This window comes from Hippocampus bargibanti, linkage group LG13 (genome assembly GCF_051943395.1).
Source record: "Hippocampus bargibanti isolate YZ-2025 linkage group LG13, ASM5194339v1, whole genome shotgun sequence".
Taxonomy (NCBI): Eukaryota; Metazoa; Chordata; class Actinopteri; order Syngnathiformes; family Syngnathidae; genus Hippocampus; species Hippocampus bargibanti.
In genome coordinates, this window is record NC_142746.1 from 612,167 (window position 1) to 634,436 (window position 22,270).

Consider the following 22,270-nt stretch of genomic DNA (forward strand, 5'->3'; position numbering starts at 1 on the left):
TAGGAGGGGGGGGGGGGGGGTTGTGAGGCGTGCCGTTAACAGAACCCCCCCCCCCCCCTCCCTCCCGCGCGATTTGATCACCATTCATTAAAAAGTTGTGTTTAGTCGGTCAGAAGGTTACTTTGTCTTTCAGCTTGAATTCACACAAGATGAGGTAACATGGTGGGGCTTGGGGGGGGGGCGACTTGGGGAGGGGGGGGGGCTGTTCGAACAAGGATTAAACCACAATAATAGTCAAAATAGCAAAACACACACTAGCTATCTATTAGCTGGCTGGCTGGCTGGTTATCGATCTTCTTCTTTTCCTTTCGGCTGTTCCCTTCAAGGGGTCGCCACAGCCAATCAGTGACCTCATTTCAAAACTCTCAAGGTCACTTTACAGTCATGAGGAGAAGTTATTCCGCGGGCGAGCAGCGGCAGCCACACGTGCCAACCCGGAAGTAGCTCAAATAGATAGAAAGCTAGCTAGCCAGATAGCCATATAGCTAATAGATAGCTAGCTAGATAGGCGGAAAGTCCACACAGGGAGGCCGGAGCAGGTCTTGAACTCACGACCTCTGCACTGTGAACCACTCGACGGCTCTTTTTCAATTCCTGAATAAATTCGGGAACGGCGGCCATTTTCTTTAGTGGCTTGTAAGAGTAAAGTTTAGAAAGAGGAATTTGGTTCTTCTGGAAAAGTGCGAATGCGTTTGAGATTCAATCCAGCATTTCGCCGGAGTCGCGCCAACTTTCGGTGGATGAGGAACCAGCAGCAGTGAAGGCCTCTGAAGGCACACACACACCTCCTTCACTCACATTGGGGCCATCTAATGTCTGGCTATCTATTAGCTCTCTATCCAGCTGGCTAGCAGGCTAATGACTGGCTATATATTAGCTAACTAGCTGGCTGGATGGCTATCTATTAGCTATCTATCCAGCTGGCTGGCTATTGGATGTCTATTGGCTAGCTGGTTGGCTGGCTATTTATTAGCTACCTATTAGCTAGCAAGCTAACTAGCTGGCTATCTGTTAGCTATCTATCCAGCTGGCAAGCTATCTATTAGCTAGCAAGCTGGCTCGCTGTCTGTCTATTAGCAATCTAGTGACTAGCTAGCTAGTTAGCTATCTGTTAGGTAGATAGCTAGCACGCTTGCTATCTATTAGCTATCTAGTAGCTAGCATGTAAAATGTGTTTGCTTTCAACATTTAGCTTGTAGTATAGACGAACACATTTCACCATGATGTCCCTGTTCCACCGCTGAAAAGGATGCTTTCATTTCTCCTCTTTCATCTAGAACTGCTTCATTGTCGCAAAGAGGGTACAGAAAGTGCTGAAGAATGAATGACTGTCTGTGTCTTTGTGTTGTCTTATTAGTTGTTATTTTGTTTGTTTGTTTGTTTTTTACTTTATGTTCCTGGTTGAGTGCACAGTGGCGCATGTGGCTGCCGCTGTTCACCCGCAGAAAAAATATTCCGTGACTGTAAGTCAGGGGTGTCAAAGTCATTTGACCACATTGTAGTTCTGGTTTCCTCTCGAGGGCCGTTATGAATTTGGGGAAGCCATTAGAATGTTTAAATCCCTTCAAATATTACATATAGAGCACACAGCAAATTAATGAATAACTCGTTTTCAAATCTGAAGTCAAGAATAATGACTTTTATTGTGGTTGACATCCAAAAATATGAAATTTTGGCTCAGATTTTAGCAATCATCATGGAATTTAACAAGTTTGATTTGCTTTCGCGGGCCGAACAAAAATGATGTGGCGGGCCGGATTTGGCCCGCGGGCCTTGACTTTGACACATGTGCTGTAAAGTGTCCTCGAGACTTTTGAAAGGCGCTTAGAGATGAAATTTATTATTATTATTATTATTATTATTATTATTATTATTATTATAGGATGGATTAGCAACACTTGTGTGTGGGCAGGGGCGGGAGGGGGGGGGGGGGTACCCCTGCTTGCCCCCCCCCCAAGCACACAAAGGAACACTTGGGGACTGGATTAGCGGGTTTACAGCGGATTCACATATGTCCAGTTCAGGCAATTGCTATTCAAAGCTTGACACTTTGAAATGCCACCAGGCGAGAGCAAAGCGTCGAAAGCAAAGCGGCGAGAGCAAAGCGGCAGGCTCTCGTCGCTTTGCTCTCGCACCTTCCTGAGGATCCAAAGGGCCCTCCGTCCTTATGGGCGACGCCCGACAATGGGGGCTCGCTCAAAGCACGTCATCCCTTTCTTTTCCTTTCTTTCTTTAAAAAAAATGAAATCGTTCTAGCAGGGCGATCTGATGGCACAGCACGTTGGAAGGGACTTGGGAGGGATTTCATTATTCTTTCAAGTGCGCCACAAGTGGGGAGGGTGGGGGTAGAGTGGACGGACAGACGGATGGACGGAGAGATTGTCATTGTGCGATCTGGTAATAATAATAATAATAATAATAATAACAATAATACATTTCATTCATAAGCGCCTTTAAAAACTCTCATGGTCACTTTACAGTCACTGGATAAGTCTTACTGTGGGTGAGCAGCGGCAGCCACACGCGCCAAGATTCACCCAACCCAGAAGTAACTCAAATAGATAGAAAGCTAGCCAGCTAGCTAATAGATAACTAATATATAGATATCTAGCTAGTTAGATAGCAAATAGATAGAAAATAGATAGCAAATAGCTAGCTATCTAGGTAGCCAGCCAGCTAGTTAGATAGCAAATAGATAGCTAGTAAGGTAGCGAGGTAGGTAGCCAGCTAGCTAGCCAGATAGCCGATAAATAGCAAATAGATAGCTATCTAGGAAGCCAGCCAGCGGGTTAGATAGCAAATAGTTAGCGAATAGATATATAGATAGGTAGCCAGATAGCTAGCTAGATAGCGAATAGATAGAAAATAGATATCAAATAGATAGCAAATGGATAGCGAGCTAGATAGCCAGCTACATAATAATAATAATAATAATAATAATAATAATAATACATTTCTAAGCGCCTTTCAAAACTTTCAAGGTCACTTTACAGTCACAAGATCAGTTTTTCTGTGGGTGAGCAGCGGCAGCCACACGCGCCAGCGTTCACTCAACCCAGAAGTAACTCAAATAGACAGAAAGCTACAAGATAGCAAATAGATAGCCAGCTAGACAGTTAGCTAAATAGCTAGACAGCCATATAGCTAATGTAGCTAGCTACCCAGATAGCTAATAGATAGCAAATAGATAGCAAATGGATTGCAAATAGACAGCCAGCTCGGTAGCTAGATAATGGATAGCAAATATAACTAGTAGATAGCCAGCCAAATAGCTAATAGAGAGCAATTAGATAGCTAATAGACAGCTAATAAATCAAGGGGCCCCTCTTCCTTTACTTTGGAATTACCCGACTTTCCTATTTCTATGAATTGAGATTATTATTATTTTTTTTTGGGGGGGGGGGGCCTAGGGGAAACAACAACTCGGCCTCGGCGCGCCCAAACGCGCATTTGGCCCCTCTCGTTTCCCCTAAACAGACCAACAAAAAAAAACAAACGAGAAAGCTTGAGTGAAAATGAAAGTGGAGGATCGAGTGGGGAGAAGAGGAGAGCTTCAACCCCCCCACCCCCCGCCCCCCTTAGTGTCCCGACAATGGCGCTGAAAGGATGCGCAGCGGTCAGCGGGGCGGTCACAGTCGCCGCCTCCTCCTCCTCCTCCTCTTCAAAGGAAGGAGAGAGAATGCAAGGGGGGAGAGAGAGAGGGGGGAGATAGAGAGAGAGAGAGAGAGAGAGAGACTGAGAGTGGGAGAGTGAGAGAGCGAGAGAGCGAGAGAGCGAGAGGAGAAAGAGAGAGAGAGAGAGAGAGAGAGAGAGAGAGAGAGAGAGAGAGAGAGAGAGAGAGAGAGAGAGAGAGAGACTGAGAGTGGGAGAGCGAGAGAGCGAGAGGAGAGAGAGAGAGAGAGAGAGAGAGAGAGAGAGAGAGAGAGAGAGAGAGAGAGAGAGAGAGAGAGAGAGAGAGAGAGAGAGAGAGAGAGAGAGAAGAGAGAGAGAGAGAGAGAGAGAGAGAGAGAGAGAGAGAGAGAGAGAGAGAGAGAGAGAGAGAGAGAGAGAGAGAGAGAGAGAGACTGAGAGAGAGAGAGAGACTGAGAGTGGGAGAGTGAGAGACTGAGAGAGAGAGACTGAGAGTGGGAGAGCGAGAGAGCGAGAGGAGAAAGAGAGAGAGAGAGAGAGAGAGAGAGAGAGAGAGAGAGAGCGAGAGAGCGAGAGGAGAAAGAGAGAGAGAGAGAGAGAGAGAGAGGAGAGAGAGAGAGAGAGACTGAGAGTGGGAGAGTGAGAGAGCGAGAGAGCGAGAGAGCGGCGTGTCGTCATCACAACAAGAGCAAAGCGGCTTTTGGGCGTCCGGGCCGGCCGTATAAAAGCCGCCGACACCTCACAGGGGCAGCACAAGTGGCGGCAAGACCAGAAACGCAGCCGCTGCGTGGAAAAGCGTGAGAAGGAGGGGGAGGTGGGAGAGAGCGGGCGAGAGAGGGAGGGAGGGAGGGAGAGAGACAGAAGAGAGAGAGAGAGAGAGAGAGGGCGGGAGGCCGATCCATAAAATGAATTCCGACTCCAGCCCGAGCAGCAGAGCCTCATCCCCCGACATGGACGCCATGTTCCTCCGAGAGCATCTCCCCGCCCACCACTTCCACCACCTGCACCCGCACTTCGGCCACCTGCACCACCAGCACCACCCGGTCTCGTCGTCCACGCAGGCCGGCAAGATGTCCGAGTGCAAGTCGGCCTCGGCCTCGTCTTCGTCGTCGTCGTCGGCGGCGGCGACGACGGAGGAAAGCGGCGGCGGCGGCGGCGGCGGCGGCGGCGGCTGCAACAAGTTGAAGCTGAAGAAGCAGGTGACCGAGGAGGAGATGTACCAACTGCGGCTCAAGATCAACGGCCGCGAGCGCAAGCGCATGCACGACCTGAACCTGGCCATGGACGGCCTGCGGGAAGTCATGCCCTACGCGCACGGGCCCTCCGTGCGCAAGCTGTCCAAGATCGCCACGCTGCTGCTGGCCCGCAACTACATCCTCATGCTCAACAGCTCGCTGGACGAGATGAAGCGGCTGCTGGGGGAGATCTACGGCGGCCAGCACTCGGCCTTCCACTGCGGGGCGGCGGCCCACCCGCTGCTGGCCGGCGGCCTGTCGTCCGCCGCCGCCGCCGCCTCCGTCCGGGCCCCCCACGGCCCGCCGAAGGGCTCGTCGCCCGCCGCCGGCGCGCCCTCCGCGGCCCTGCAACTGGGCTCCGGCTTCCCGCACTGGGCCGGCTTGCCCTGTCCCTGCGCCATCTGCCAGGTGCCGCCCCCCGCGGTCGCCGCCGCGCCCCCGCACGTCCCCATCACCTCGCCCGGCCTGACGAGACTGACGGGGGAAGTCAAGGACGCCCTGAAATGATTTCCGGGTCACCCCCCCGAGGACCTTCGGAGGCCAATTGCTATCGGCGCATGCATGCGGCTAATGTGTGTTTTGTTGTCGGCGCCGTTTGAGAAATTTCCTGTCCTTGTAACAAGGACTTGTCATGACTTTACAAACAAAACAAAAAAGCGAAAAAAAATGGCGCCGCGCATGAACGTTTTGTCTTTATTTTGTGAAAATGAAGATCGCTCTCCGTGCCTTGTAGCAAGGACTTTTTAAAAAATACACTTCCATCTGAATTAAATAGTGTTTTTTTTTTCTTCTTCGCCGCCGCGTGTCCCCCTCCCCTCACCGCGCATACCTGTCGACCTTGGCTAATAGCTGCCCTTATAAATGATTGCAATTCCTGTTATAAAAGCTGTAGTACGCCGTACATTATTTGAAATGATCAAAAACGCTAATACAAGCAAAAAAAAAGAAATCTTACCGCGCATGCGCGCGTTATGCTTTCCATCAATCCCACCGTACGCATAGATTAAAAAATTATATACATATGAATATGATTGAGAATTACTTTTGCTGCTTTACGGTGACAATAGTAGCGATCGGCGGCATTATTGTCGTTAGCAACCAGCAGTTGAGACGAAGTGGATTTGAGTCAAAAGGGTCTTTGCAAGATCGCTTCACGATTGTATTGTTTTCCCCCGTGTAAAAGTTGGATTACGCCGTACATTATTTGAAACGATTAAAAAACGTATACAATACGGGGGAAACGTAAAGATTGACAGGTATGCAAACCGCCGGCTTTCTAGTTTTTCTGGTGAATGTCTCATCGTACAAACGTCGCATTTTGGATGCTTTTCTCGTGCACTTGAGCGCATGCGGCCTCGGCGCGGCTCCGGCGCGGCTCCGGCGCTGACGTTCTTTGCTCAATTTCTTACGCCCACACACTGCGTGTCTTTATTTGATGACATATTTATTATAGGAATCACCCACAGCAAGCGGGTGACCTTTCAATAAAACGAAAAGGGCCCGTGGATGGCTGTCCGAATCTTTTTTAGGGGGGGGGGGGGCGAGAAGAAATTTGCACAAGCTGCTTGTCGTCCTCTCGATACGAAAAAAAGGCGTGTTCAATCGACGGATTTTTTTCCCCAGTCAATAATAATAATAATAATAATAATAATAATAATCCATTTAATTTCCAAGCGCCTTTCAAGGACACTTTACAGTCACTGGATATTTTTTCTGCGGGTGAGCAGCGGCAGCCACACGCGCCAGCGTTCACTCGCCCCGGAAGTGACATAAAGTAAGAAAAAAAAACATCAACTAAATAACAAATAATATGACAACACAGAGACACAGACAGTCATTCATTCTTCAGCAACCAGTGGAGAAGTAAATAAATCAATCAACATACAAATATATAAATACGCAAAATAAATATTAACAAATACATAAATAGATGAATAAATACACACATAAATACTCAAGTAGACAAATAGATAAATGATTATTTCGCGCAATCCCTTGCTTTGTTTGGTTTTTATTTTTTGGAGCGCAATGGTGAAGCCACACAGGGCCCACAATATATTTTTGGTGCGTGTGGCTACCGCTGCTCACCCGCAGGAAAAAAATATCATGTGACTGTAAAGTGTCTTGAGAGTTTTGAAAGGCGCTTATCAATGAAATGGATTATTATTAGTACGTACAGTATTATTATTTGTTTTTTTTTAATTTACTTTATGTTACTTCCGGTTTGAGTGAACGCTGGCGCGTGTGGCTGCCGCTGCTCACCCAAAAAAAAATATTATCCTGTGACTGTAAAGTGACCTTGAGAGTTTTGAAAGGCGCTTATAAATGAAATGTATTATTATTATGATGATGATGATTATTATTATTATTATTATTATTATTATTATTATTATTATTATTTGAGGCTGACTTTTTTCTGTCAAAGGCGCTCTTAAAGGATTTACGCACTGCGCGTTCATCTTGGAGAGTCGAATTGCGTTGTTTTTCGCCGAGGTAATTTCAGTCTTTACTTCAAAAAATATTATTTTATAATATATATATATATATATATATATATATATATATATATATATATATATATATATATATATATATATATATATATATATATATATATATATATATATAATATTTATTTATTTATTTTTTTGCGGAAAAACAATGATGCGTCATTTTCGAAATGAACTCCAGAGAAAAGCCCGCAAACTCAGATAATTACAAGTTTCTTCTACTTGGAAATTAAAAAAAACAGTTGTGCATATCCACTAAGGGTATGAATTAAAAAAAGAAAAGCCTCAATCATAGAGCTGATTGATGAAATAGAGTATAGAGGCATGAAATCCAATTTGTCGCGTGAAATAAAATCTAGTTGGTGGATGTGTATTCCATTTCTATTTTTCGACGAGACAATTTGACGACGGAAACAATCGACGAGCACAACCGCAACAATCCCCCCAAAATGGGGCTCTCGTTCTACCGCCATGCGTGTCGGTTCTTGCGATACAGTCCAAATTCTTCTGGACGGGTTCGAAGGGGCGACGCGATTTCTCGCCTTTCTTTGGCTACAATAGTGTCTTTGCGTTGTCATATTATTTGTTTATTGTTTTTTTTTAACTTTTTGTTACTTCCGGTTTGAGTGAACGCTGGCGCGCGTGTGGCTGCTGCTGCTCACCCACATTAAAAAAACTTATCCCGTGACTGTAAAGTGACCTTGAGGGGTTTGAAAGGCACCTAGAAATGAAATGGATTATTAGTACGTATTATTATTTGTTACTTGGTTAGTTTTTTTTTTTTTGTTTTTACTTTATGTTACTTCCGGTTTGAGTGAAGCCGGCGCGTGTGGCTGCCGCTGCTCACCCACCCACTGAAAAAAATATCCTGTGACTGTAACGGGACCTTGAGAGTTTTGAAAGGTGCATGACGTCCCCGATCCACTGCTGAAAAGGATGCGTTGAGCCTCTCCTCTTTCATTTAGAACTGCTTCATGTCACAAAGAGGGTACAGCAAGTGCTGAAGAATGAATGACTCTTTGTGTTGTCATATTATTTGTCATTTAGTTTTTTTGTTATTTTGACTTCAAGATTTTGTATTTTGTTTTTCTACTTCTTTCTTTCCTTTCCTCTTCCTTTCATAACTTTGCTGCTGTGTTACTTCTACTAAAGTGCCCTTGAGATTATTATTATTATTATTATTATTATTATTATTATTATTATTATTATTATTATTATAAACCGCGCTTTCGAAATTTGACAGACATGACGTGGGCAAAGGGAGCCATCACTTGAAATGGGGCGAAATAAATGGAACCGATTTTCACCATTTTTTGGATGAAAAACATTTAATGACACTTTTTTTTGCCATTCCTAATTTAAAAAATATCATTTCTCGATTTCTCAAAATACAAAACAAAGGGACGATGAGAAAAAAGAAAGCCAGGCGTGAAAAAATGCATTCCTGAACTTGTTACATCATCGAATCTGAAAAACATGCTCTTGATTTATATTAGCTATCTAGCTAGCTATTAGCTATCTATCTGGCTATGTTGCTTGGCTGGCTATTAGCTATATATTAGTGAGCTTTCTATCTATTTGAGTTACTTCCGGGTTGAGTGAACGTTGGCGCGTGTGGCTGCCGCTGCTCACCCACAGAAAAATGCATCCTGTGACTGTAAAGTGACCATGAGAGTTTTGAAAGGCGCTTATAAATTAAATATATTATTATTATGATTGATTTCAATATTTTTCTCAAGCAGAAATGCAAAACGAGGGCAAAGAATGACCAAGAATGCTTCCCACTTGGATTGCTAATCCACAATTGAGCGTTTTTTTCACCAGTTCCCTTGGGTGCCGCCAGTCTCAATATGCGCCCCCCCCCCCCATTGCAATGACAGAATGTATGTTTGTGCAGATTACAAGATAATTGTTCGCGCGGGACCCAGAAAGCAAGAATGACATCACAGCGAGATGCGGGGATTACACTACTCAAAAAAGCAGAGGATTATGCACGTTTAGATGGTGGGGGGGGCGGCAGGGGGCTCATGCAAATGAAGATTAGGGGAAATAATAGAGGGAGGCAGAAAATGGGAGAGGAGGCCTTCTGCGGCTTGACAAGGAGTGAAAGAGGTTTTTTCCCCTTTCGGAATTAGCTGCGTGCGTGTGCGCGTGCGTGCGCCCGCTGCCAGATGGCCGCTAAACAGGCGGCGACGGCCTCACCCACGGAAACTGCTTCACAATCACTCGCCGAAGCTAGACCGACTCCTCACCCGGCCGGAGGTGGGACGGGGGGCGGCGGCGGTTCTTCCCTCGAGCTCGCAGGACCACATGGCCTCCAAGGCCACCCGCCCCAGTTCCAGGTATAGTACAGTAATACCTTGGTTTACGAACTTCATTGGTTCCCAGACAGACTGTGTAAGGGGAAAAGTGTGTCGCCCAAAAATTAATTTCCCATAGGAAACCATTAAAATAAGAATAATCCGTTCCCATACGTCCCCATAAAACCTAATTTTCTACTTTCTAATTTTCTAAGCCTTAAAACCACACACAATATACCTTATTTTATGTATAATAAATGTGCTATTGTATTGTAATTCAAGAAATTAACTGTACCATATCATAAAGTCGTTTTATTGACCTTTGTGATGGTTGTTGATGGCTTGATTGAATGGAGTGGCATCAGCATTAAAGGACAACGGACACCATTTTTTTAATTTCCTAACTGACATCAGAAAAACGTTTCATAGCATCTAAAATACCTACACGCATGCTGATATTTTAGTCAAATGCAAAACACCAATAAAATTTAATTAAAGGGTCACAAAACGACTTCAAAATGACCCCTGAAATTGCGAGTTTCAGAAGGTCCTGCCCCCTTATTCGTGACGTCACGCCAGGACGTCTTTGCCTTGCTCTAGAATCAAAACAATGACTTCAGATTCGGAGAAGAAACTTTCTTGTTACTCATCCAGTTATGAATATGATTCAAATAGTTCTGAAGAGGAAAGCATAAATGTTTGCGATCGATTCAAGGAGTCCTCCCACATCAATTCGAGGCGTCAATGACAGCAATGTAGCGTCCTAGAAAATGCAAAAGATGGCACCCAAGCTCCGTTGGAAATGGGCTGATTTGTCTGCTGGGAATTTGTGTCAACTAGTATCAAATAGTAGTCTTGTTGCAACACACAACAGTCTACTATCGTCCCAGTTCCAAAGAAACCAGCACCCTCGGCACTGAACGACTACAGACCTGTCGCTCTGACGTCTGTGGTCATGAAGTCCTTTGAACGCCTCGTGCTGAACCACCTAAAGAACATCACCGGACCTCTGCTAGATCCTCTTCAGTTTGCCTACCGGGCAAACAGGTCCGTGGAGGATGCGGTCAACATCGGACTGCACCACATCCTCGACCACCTTGACAACACAGGACCCTACGCAAGGATCCTGTTTGTGGACTACAGCTCTGCGTTCAATACCATCATCCCAGAACTCCTCATCCCCAAACTTCTCCAGCTTGGTGTGTCCCCCACGATCTGCCAGTGGACCCTCAGCTTCCTGACAGGACAGACACAACAGGTCAGAATGGGAATAATATCATCCTCAACACGAACCACGAGCACTGGAGCCCCGCAGGGATGCGTCCTCTCTCCATTGTTCTTCTCTCTCTACACGAACGACTGCACCTCAACGCTCCTAGCTGTCAAATTCATAAAGTTCGCAGACGACACCACGGTCATCGGTCTCATCAAAGACGGCGACGAGTCTGTGTACCGACAACAAGTGGAGCAGCTGGAGCTCTGGTGCAGCCGTCACAACCTGGAGCTGAACACGCTCAAGACAGTTGAGATGATGGTGGACTTCAGGAAACATCCATCACCACAGCTACCCCTCACACTATCCAACTGCCTGGTGTCAACCGTTGAGACCTTCAAGTTCCTGGGAATCACAGTCTCCCAGGACATGAAGTGGGAGGTCAACACCAACTCTATCCTGAAAAAGGCCCAACAGAGAATGTACTTCCTGAGGCTGCTAAAGAAGCATGGCCTGCCACAGGAGGTGCTGCAACATTTCTACACGGCTGTCATTGAATCCATCCTGTGTTCTTCCATCACCGTTTGGTTCGGGGCCGCCACAAAAATGGACAAAATCCGACTTCAACGGACAGTTAGGACGGCGGAAAAAATCATTGGCACCGCCCTACCCACTCTCGAGGACTTGCACACTGCAAGAATCCAAACTAGGGCGCGGAAAATCCTACTGGACCCTCCGCACCCTGCCCACCACCTTTTCCAGCTACTCCCCTCAGGCAGACGCTAACAATCCATGCGCACAAAATCCAGCAGACATTTAAACAGCTTCTTCCCCCAAGCCATTAACTCTTTGAACTCTTTCAACAGTAGCCAAAATGGAACTGTATAGTGCCACTTAGCAGTTTTTTTGGACGACGATACTAGTGCAGCGTGTTCGACCGGAAACAAATTCCTTGAGTGTTCTACATACTTGGCAATAAAGATGATTCTGATTCTGATTCACCATCGCGTTATGTGTTTCCCTTCTAATTTCGCCATCAACACAGATCAACACAAAGTTTTCAGACCAAACAAAGTACCCAAAATGCATTGTGTGTCACTTTCTCGGTCAGGGGCGTTCCCTCCGTGACGTCACGTCAGGCATCGTCATCAACTGGAAAACAAGACTTCATGAATATTCAGGCGCGAGTCTTAAAATGTAAAATATAGCTATATGCCGTGGAATCTTGAGGAATGATCCATTGAAGGTGCTTTCTCTGCAATAATTTTACCTAGTTCCTCATTAATTGTGTTCTGTTTACCTAGGTTGATAGCTTTTTACATCAAGTGTAGATATGGCTTGTGTGGGTTATTTGTGGAGCCTAATTGATGGAATATTTTAACCTTGATTGATGGAATATTTTAACCTTGATTGATGGAATATTTTAACCTTGCAGTCTACACTCTGCCTTCGAACTATCAAAGTTGAAACGAGTCCAAATTTCACTGTTTTCTATCCATTTTGTCACTCTCTCTCTGTCGTCTGCCTGTCTCTTTAATGTTTAAACCACCTCCCCTCACTGCTGCATTCTTGACCAATCACGTGGCTTTAACCGATGACTGGAGGCGGCGAATAAAAAACAAGCCGGCTGCCATTTTCTTGTTAGGAGAATGGGCTCGTTCAAAACTCTCAAGGTCACTTTACAGTCACAGGATACATTTTTTTTTCTGTGGGTGAGCAGCGGTAGCCACACGCGCCAGCGTTCACTCAACCCAGAAGTAACTCAAATAGATAGAAAGCTAAGATAGATAGAAATAGATAGAAAGCTAGCTAGCTAGCTAGCCAATAGCCAATAATAATAATAATAATAATAATAATAATACATTTCATTTCTTTACAGTCACAGGATACCTTTTTTTTTGTGGGTGAGCAGCGGCAGCCACACGCGTCACCGTTAACTCAACCCGGAATAACTCACTTAAATAGAGAGCTAGCTAGCTAGCTAATAGTTAGCTAATAAATAGCTAGCTAGCTAGAAAATAGCTAGCTAATAAATAGTTCAGCTTTTTGGCTTGAAACTCATGAGAAGCTGAATGAAAATGTGGCCAAGTGATGAGCAAGTGATGAGCTGTGCAAATAAGATGCAAGGACTTTTTTATTTGGAGAATAAAGACCAGGATGCTCCTTTAAAGAGCCCATCTGCAACATTTAAATCCTCCTTGTTGCTTGTTGTTCATCCATCAGAAAGACAATAAAGCTGACAAAAAATGCAATTGACGCTAAAAGTACAAAACAACTATTAAATTGCATTTTAGGTACTGGGTTTGTATGCCCCCACCCCCCCAAAAAAAAAAACCAAGAGAGACTCTTGTAAAAATGTCGTTTTACATCATAATTTCTAATCAGGGCAGCAGCTATCAAATTCAAAAGGGGGCTTTTTACTCTCACATAAACACAAAAATGTCATGTCTCCCAAAAAGAACCCACCCACACCCCAACCCTAGCTAGCTATTTGACTAGCTATCTAGTAGCTATCTACTAGCTGTCTATCTGGCTGGCTAGCTATTTAGCTGGCTATCTATTAGCTATTTAGGGATATCTATTAGCTAGCTAGCTTTCTATTTACGTATTTGAGTTACTTCCGGGTTGAGTGAACGCTGGCGTGTGTGGCTGTCGCTGCTCACCCACAGAAAAAAACTTATCCCGTGACTGTAAAGTGACCTTGAGAGTTTTGAAAGGCGCTTAGAAATGAAATGGATTATTATTAGTAGTATTATCTATTGGCTAGCTAGCTAGCTATTTGCTATCTAGCTGTCTGGCTATCTAGCTAGCTATCGATGAACTATATAGCTATCTAGCTGGATTATCTATTCGTTATATAGCTGTCACAATCTGGTTGGCGACCAACGGATGGCGCTGTCGGCCCCGCCTGCAGCTGCACAGGTGTTGGTCGTTCCAATCAGTGGCAGTTAAAAGGACTCCCGGTACGACCATTCCGTGTCGGGTCATTGTATGTGTTTGCTGCACCCTGTCAGGTTTGTTTCATCTTGGCAGATCTTGGCAGAAAACCATGAGTAAACTCATGGTTTTCTTTGATACTTTGTACTTTTCTGTTTCAGAATCAGAATCAGAAAACCTTTATTCATCCCACAATTGGGAAATTTGCATTTGGATGACTTTGATGTTTTAGATTTTGTTCCTGCTGACTTTATTTTAATACAATTTGTCAAATACAACCTGCTTCCTGCCTGCTTTTTGGGATCCACCAACATCACCACCTTGCAAACCGCGACAATAGCTATCTATTAGCTATCTATTGACTAGCTAGATAGCTTTCTATCTATTTGAGTTACTTCCGGGTGAGTGAACGCTGGCGCGTGTGGCTGCCGCTGCTCACCCACAGACAAACTTCTCCTGTGACTCTAAAGTGACCTTGAGAGTTTTGAAAGGCGCTTAGAAATTAAATGTATTATTATTATTATTAAAAACAAGCCATCACTTTGGGACACCCCGACGAGGCCTGTCACTCACATCCCTGCTTGTCCCCGTCTGTCAGTCAAAGTCCCAGGCCATCTCTTAGCGTGCGGCCCCCTGCATGACCCGAATGCCAGGGGGGTCGGCGGGGGGCCGTCCGCTCTTCCTGTCGGAGGCCTATGAAGGTCCTCGCCCAGGGTCGGGGAGGAGGAGCCCATCCCTCTCGACAATACCTGTGTGCGGCGGGCTTCTGGGCCGGCCCGTCCACCCTTGACGAAAAGGGGTGGGGGGCCTCCACGGGGGGCGAGAAGGAGATTCCCGTCTTCTTTGGCAAAGTAGGACGGATGACACACCAGGAAGTGGCCTTTTCTTGCTCAAGATAAAGTTTCTCTTCCGGCGGGGGTTCAAACTGGGGTCGCGGGGGGCCCGCCGACCCCCACCTTTTCCCATTGTCCCTGTTGCAACAGACCCCATTCAAACGAAGCGAGGCTGACATTTTAATCAGGGAGACTTGCAAAGCACGGCGGGCGAGAACGGCGGGTGAGAATGGCGGGCGAGAATGGCGGGTGAAAACGGCGCGCGACAACAGCGGGCGACAACGGCGGGCGACAACAGCGGGCGACAATGGCAGGCGACAATGGTGGACGACAACCGTGGGTGACAATGGTGGGCGACAACGGCGGGCGACAACGGTCACCCTCAAAAGGAGTTGATGTAGAGTCCCAAAGAAAAGAGCACCACCGTGTGCCCGTCACATTTGATGGCGCCCTTGTCATTTGTCACCTTGACGGACGTGGACGTCATCAGGTGGGCGGGACTAAGGCTGACATTTCCTTTGCCTCATTCGGCATTACATAATAATAATACAATTCATTTCTAAGCGCCTTTCAAAACTCTCAAGGTCACTTTCCAGTCACGGGATCCGTTTTTCTGTGGGTGAGCAGCTGGCAGCCGCACACGCCAGCGTTCACTCAACCCGGAAGTAACTCAAATAGATAGAAAGCAAACCTGCTAGCTAATACATAGCTAATACAGTAGATAGCTAACTAGACAGTTAATACTGTAGATAGCGAGCTAGATAGCCAGCTAGTTAATTCATACATTTGAAGGACTATCAAGTGAACGAGACCCCGGTTGCCTCGCAGCGGTGCTCCAAAGTCACCGGCGCGAGCTGCTTTGCGTTGTCGTCAGATGGGCACATCTGTTCCGGCCGCCTGGCGGTGCTGAGCGGCGACCTTTGACCTTACGCCTCTCCCGCTATTTGTTGGATAAGCTCCCAGCATCTGTCAGCGCCGCCATCCCGGAGCAATCGCTCCGCTGTCGGGGTGGCTACCTCGTTATGCGCCAGGCGGGTCTTTGCGGTCAAAGCCGGGCGGCCAAAGCGGAGGCTCGCCGTTCAAAGTTGGAACAAGTCGTCATAGCAACCGTCACCAGCGGTACCCAACTTGCTCTCAGTGGAGGGCGAGCGTGATTGGATGGAATGGGAGATGCAAATATGAAATCTTATCTATCTCGCTAGTTATCTAGCAGGCTATCTCGCTGGCTACCTAGCTAGGTACCTATTTGACCGCCACGGTCAAATAGGTACAAGCCACATGGACTCCTCTTTCTAAGCGGCTTTCAAAACTCTCAAGTACACTTTTCAGTCATGGTGTAGTCCGAAGCACGAAACAGGCTTCTGATTGGCTGCCGGTGCTGAGTATGCAAAATTGTCATTTGCATACTCTGCACCGGCAGCCAATCAGAAGCCTGTTTTGACAATGCAATGCAAACATTGCGCACCATGACAACAAACGACAACTGGAGCAAAATCTTCAGTCAAGGATATTTACCATAAATTAAGCAAGGGAGCATTTGTGGTAGGTACTTTAGTTCCGCGTTGAGTGAACGCTGGCGCGTGTGGCTGCCGCTGCTCACCGACAGAAAAACGTATCCTGTGATTGTAAAGTGACCTTGAAAGTTTTGAAAGGCGCTTAGAAATGAAATGTATTATTGTTGTTATTATTATTATTATTATAATCTATTTCAGATATGGGCAAACTACGGCCCGCGGGCCACATACGGCCCGTTAGGCTTTTTAATCCGGCCCGTCGAACTTGTCCAAATTATAGTAAAAACAGTGCCGACAACTCTGAAAAGTTGCCTGCTCGGCCATAAAGTTGCCTGCCCCATTTTTCACAACTTGACACACAATAAGATGACTAAAATTGTCGCAAAATTAATTTACGGTAAATATTCTTTGCTGAAGATTTTCCTCCTGTTCTCCAGTGTGTCCGCAATGCAAGCATTGCATTGTCTCAAGTATATTTTACAGTTACGGTATAATGTACGTTTACGTTTGGTAGCGTCATAAATTTTGTTAGCTTCTTTTGAATCTTTCTTCTGGGCTGAGGTTCTGTGCATCTACTTCAGAAAATGACAAAATAACAACCTTATAACACTTGGGAAAGTTCGAAGCACGAAGCAGGCTTCTGATTGGCTGCCGTTCCGAGTATACAAATTTCAGCTGCAGGTAGCCTATGTCTGTGTCAGGACAAACCATCCATGATATCCACAAGTAGATATGATTGAGCTTGAGTATTTCGTTGTGTAATAATATGTTTTGAATGTTGAAAGTGATTCCATTTTTCAATAAATGTTGATTTCTTTAACTTTGCACCTTCGATTGAAACTTATTAAAACCAGACGCAATCTTGATAAATCACAGTGCGTATGTTATTTTAATCTATTTCCATTTCCTCCTCCCAGTATCTGTGAAATAGTATGTAAATGCCATATCTTGCATATTCCTTGAGACAAATGTATGAACCGATATGGGCTGTTTTTCACATTTGTAAGACAGTTAATAAATTGGGTTCTTACTGTGCTATGGGGCTTGCACACATTACATTTAAAGGACAATCAACACCTCCGGACAAGTTGTGTCCATAATTTGTAAAATGGCTTCAAATGACTTCTTTTGAGCGTATTTTAATAAGATTCCACCGCATATAGCTAGCTATATTTTACCTTTTAAGACTCACGCTGAATATTCAGGAAGTCTTGTTTTTGAGTTGGTGACGAGTCCTGACGTCACGTCACGGAAGGAACGCCCCTGACCGAGAAAGGACACACTGTAGCAGTCCTTTCATCACCTCAATGCATCTTGCGGTACTTTGTTTGGTCTGAAAACTTCGTGCTGATCCGTGTTGATGGCGAAATTAGAAAGAAAACACATAAATAACGCAATAGTGAATCCTTGTGTGTTGCACCAAGACAACTACTATTTGATATTCGCTGACACAAATTCTTAGGTGACAAATCAGCCCATTACCAACGGAGCTTTGGCACCATCTTCTGCGTGCTACATTTCTGTCCAGATACCTGAAGATGACACGGAAGGACTTGCAAGGATAGATTGCAAACATGTATGCTTTCCTCTTCAGAACTATTTTCATATTAATAACTGGATGTGTAACAAGAAAGCATCTTCTCCCAATCTGAAGCCATTGTTTTGATTCTCGAGCAAGGCAAGACGTCTTGGCGTGACGCCACGAACAAGGAGGCGGGACCTTCTGAAACCGGCCACTTCCGGGTTCAATTCGAAGTAGTTCTTAGACACTTTAAGTTATTTTTATTGGTGTTTTGCATTTGACTAAAAATATCAGCCTGCGTGTTTTGGGTATTTTAGATGCTATAAAACGTTTTTCCGACGTCAGTTAGGAAACAAAAAAGTGGTGTCGGTTGTCTTTTAATGCTTTAGGTTTAGTATATGCGTCCCAAACACTCCCTCCAAATGCTCCTGGCCCGGCGGCCCCTCTGTCAAATTTTAGAACCCATTGTGGCGCGCGAGTCAAAAAGTTAGCCCACCCCTGATCTATTTGCTAGCTAGCTAGCTATCCATCTATTTGTCATACTTCTAGGTTGAGTGAACGCTGGCGCGTGTGGCTGCCGCTGCTCACCCACAGAAAAACTTATTTAAAACAGTCGAGCTAGCTATCAAGCTAGCTACCTATTTAGTGAGCTATTAGCTATAGGGCTATCTATTAGCTATGTCCTTGAGAGTTTTGTAGATGCAAATGTATTATTATTATTATTATTATTATTATGATGTGTCTGTCTCCCACCACCCCCCTTACGCCCCCCCCCCCACCCCCGCCTGCGTGGAATCGCGTGACCAATGGGCGTGATGAATAATTCCAATCATTGGCAAATCTGCCAGCTGCTCAGTGGCAGCGGGCACGTCTGATTTATGGTTGTGGAAATGCAAACAGTCATTGTCCATATTCGCACAAGAAAGGACAAGTGGAAGGGGGACGGGGGTGGCGGTAAAGGTGGGGGGGACTTTGGACATTGTCCCTCGTCCCCAGCAGCCTTTTGTGGAGCCGGTTGAGCGCCGCGTGAGCGCTCACCTACTTGCGTTTTGATCTCGGTGGGCTTCAAAGGCATCCGAGCGGGCGGGGGCCACATTGTAATAATAAGAATAATCATCCATTTCATTTCTAAGCGCCTTTCAAAACTCTCAAGGTCACTTTTCAGTCACAGGATACATTTTTTTTCTGTGGGTGAGCAGCGCCAGCCACACGTGCCAGCGTTCACTCAAGCCGGAATAACTCAAATAGATAGAAAGCTACCTGGCTAATAAATACAGTGATACCTTGGCTAACGAACCTACGAGTGTGTAAGGCGAAGTGTGTCTCCCAAAAAAATATTTCCCATAGGAAACCATTAAAATGAGAATAATCAGTTCCCGGGTCCCCATACGACATAATTTTCTACTTTCTAATTTTCTAAGTCTTAAAAACGACACAAAATAGACTTTATTTTATGTATAATAAATGTGCTATGGTATTATAATTAAAGAAATTAACTGTACTGTATAATAAAGTTGTAGGTGCTTTCTCTGCCATAATTTTACTTTGTTCCTCATCAATAAGGTTCTGATTAGCTGGCTTGATAGCTTTTTGCATCAAGTGTACAGATGGCTTGTTCGGGTAATTTGTGGAGCCTGATTGATGGGATATTTTAACCTTGCAGTCTACACTCTGCCTTTGAACTATCAAAGTTGAAACGAGTGACTGTTTTCTATCCATTTTGTCACTCTCTCCCTATCGTCTGCTAGTATCTTTAATGTTTAAACCACCTCCACTCACGCCTGCGTCTTTGACCAATCACGTGGCTTTAACCGACGACTGGGGGAGGGGAATAGAGGATCAAAACTAGCCGGCTGCCATTTTGTTGTTAGGAGAACGGGCTCGTTGGACACATCACTCATTGTGGCGCTCCGTGTGTATCCCGAAAAATAGTTTGTATGCCAAGGTAAAAAATTCATAAATTTAGCGTTCGGAAACTGAAAAGTTCGTAAGCCAAGGGATTCGTAAACCAAGGTATCACTGTACTTAGCTAGCTAGCTAATAGCTAGCTAATAAATAGTTCTCCAGCTAGCGAATAGCTTGCTAATATAGGAAACATCCGAAATGGCGCGCCCGGACGGCCCCTCGTCGGCATGCTGAGGCGCGCGGAGACAAAACTGCAGCGGCGGCGGCAGAATCCATCAATTAGCCACGTGATTGGAAGGCATTAGCCGGCTGGAAGGCAACCAGTGGCCTGTCGCCGGGGAGACGGCTCAACTTTGCGCTTGCTAGCTGAGCGCGTGCGGTGATGCGGCGGCCTCATCCGGTGCACAGATGCGTCCGCCGCGCATTAGCCCGCTCATTAATCACCATCAAGTGCCGGCAAAGTCGTTGTGACAGCGACTGGCCGCCAAACGGGGGGGGGGGGGGGGGGGGGGGGGGGGGGGGGCTAATCTCATTACCACCCCCCCCGGCATCCGAGGAGATGATGGTTGGCCTTCCTAAATGTTTCCGTAGCAGATTATCGGCACTCTCATATTGACTTTGGCTTTTTGAAGAGCTAGACAAGCGGAAGGTTTTGCCACGGCTGGGTTGCGGTTTTGAGCTCCCAACAAAAAGATCTTGCGTCACCCGGTTCGGTTTTTGCTGGATGGCTTTGGCCAGATCATCTTCAAAGTTCTCCGACTTCCTTAGCATGGAAAATTTTCACATAATTTTACTTGTTTTTTGGTAGTTAATTAATTGAAGCAACAAAAAAAACGAAACAAACTAAGGAGCCATTGGGAGCCAAAAGGGCCGGATCGTTTTAATTAGCCGAGCCAAAAGAACCGGCTCTCGGAAAGGAGCCGGGATTCCCATCACTACTGTGCACATATAAATCAAGCCACATAAAAAAATTTGACATTGTGTATTTTTTATGAATAATTCGATTTTTACATAATTATACATGATTTGTGGGAGTTGATTAATTTAAGCAAAAAAAAAAAATGGGGAGCCATTTGGGAGCCAAAAGAGCCGGATCGTTTTAGTTAGCCGAGCCAATTGAACCGGCTCTCTGAAAGGAGCCGGAATTCCCATCACTACTGTGCACATATAAATCAAGCCACATAAAAAAAATGATATCGTGATTTTTTTTAATGAATAATTCGGGTTTCACATAATTATACAGGATTTTTGAGAGTTAATTAATTTAAGCAAAAACAATGAGGAGCCATTTGGGAGCCAAACGAGCCGGATCTTTTTAGTGAGCCGAGGCTAAAGAACCAGTTCTCTGAAAGGAGCCGGAATTCCCATCACTACTGTGCACAAATAAATAAAGCCATATACATAAAAGATGATATAGTGTATTTTTTTGCACGAGTAATTCGTTTTTCACATAATTTTAGGTATCGATGAGAAGGTTTCTTCAGCCGTCATCTGTAGAATTTTGAAGGTTTGGGACGTTTTGCCTCCTATCCAAGAGGCTTCGTCAGCGAACTAAAGTCTGACTGGTCGTATCGGCCCTATTTATATATCCCTAATGTCCAGACATGGCGGCGCCGGACACAGCTATGATAGGTCCCTACTCTCAGGTTGGGGGGAGCAGAGGACCACTCCCTGTGGCCCCACTTATTGTTCCTACATTCCAAACTTTTTTTGAGAATTTGTTGAGTCTAAAAAAAAAAAGACTTCATCAACATGGCAGGGATAATACTAGTGGGCCTCAATCGGCAGTAAATTTGCACCTAAAAGCTAGCAACCACTCATTTGACGACAATGAGGTTAAAATCTTAGCGAAAGAACATCGATGGTTTGAAAGGGGGGTAAAAGAAGCAATTTTCATAAAACAACTAAATCCTTTATTAAACCGATATTGTGGGGTGAGGTTCAATTTGGATCGTTCGTTCATACAATAGCCTGCTTAGGCAAAACAGGTTCGGCAACATTCGTAATGCTGATGAGGTGATACCGGTGGGAGTGGGGGAAATAGGCCAGTCGTTAGTCAGGAATGTAGGAACAATCAGTGGGGCCACAGGGAGTGGTCCTCTGCTCCCCCCAACCTGAGAGTAGGGACCTATCATAGCTGTGTCCGGCGTCGCCATGTCTGGACAGTAGGGATATATAAATAGGGCCGATACGACCAGTCAGACTTTAGTTCGCTGACGAAGCCTCTTGGATAGGAGGCAAAACGTCTCAAACCTTCAAAATTCTACAGATGACGGCTGAAGAAACCTTCTCATCGATGGACCACTCCTGTACGACTGAGAGCTTACACAGATGATTTTAGGTAGTTAATTAATTTAAAGGACAACCGACGTCACTTTTTTGTTTTTTAACTGACACCAGAAAAACGTTTTATAGCATCTAAAATACCCAAAACACGCAGTATGATATTTTTAGTCAAATGCAAAACACCAATAAAAAGGACTTAAAGTGTCTAAAATCTGCAAAATAATTAAACCGTAAGTGGCCAGTTTCAGAAGGTCCCGCCCCCTTGTTCGTGACGTCACGCCAAGGCGTCTTGCATTGCTGGAGAATCAAAACAACGGCTTCAGATTCGGAGAATATGCTTTCTTGTTACACATCCAGTTATGAATATCATTCAAATAGTTCTGAA

At 45.3% G+C, this 22,270-nt stretch overlaps 1 protein-coding gene across 1 annotated transcript; it reads left to right on the top strand.

Annotated features, from left to right (window-relative positions):
• The first annotated feature begins 4,522 nt into the window (after positions 1-4,522).
• Positions 4,523-5,648, top strand: olig3 (oligodendrocyte transcription factor 3). The gene has a single exon (XM_089012229.1). It carries the CDS (start codon positions 4,536-4,538, stop codon positions 5,370-5,372), a length of 837 nt encoding a protein of 278 aa, XP_088868355.1. The 5' UTR covers positions 4,523-4,535; the 3' UTR covers positions 5,373-5,648.
• The last annotated feature ends 16,622 nt before the right edge of the window (positions 5,649-22,270 follow it).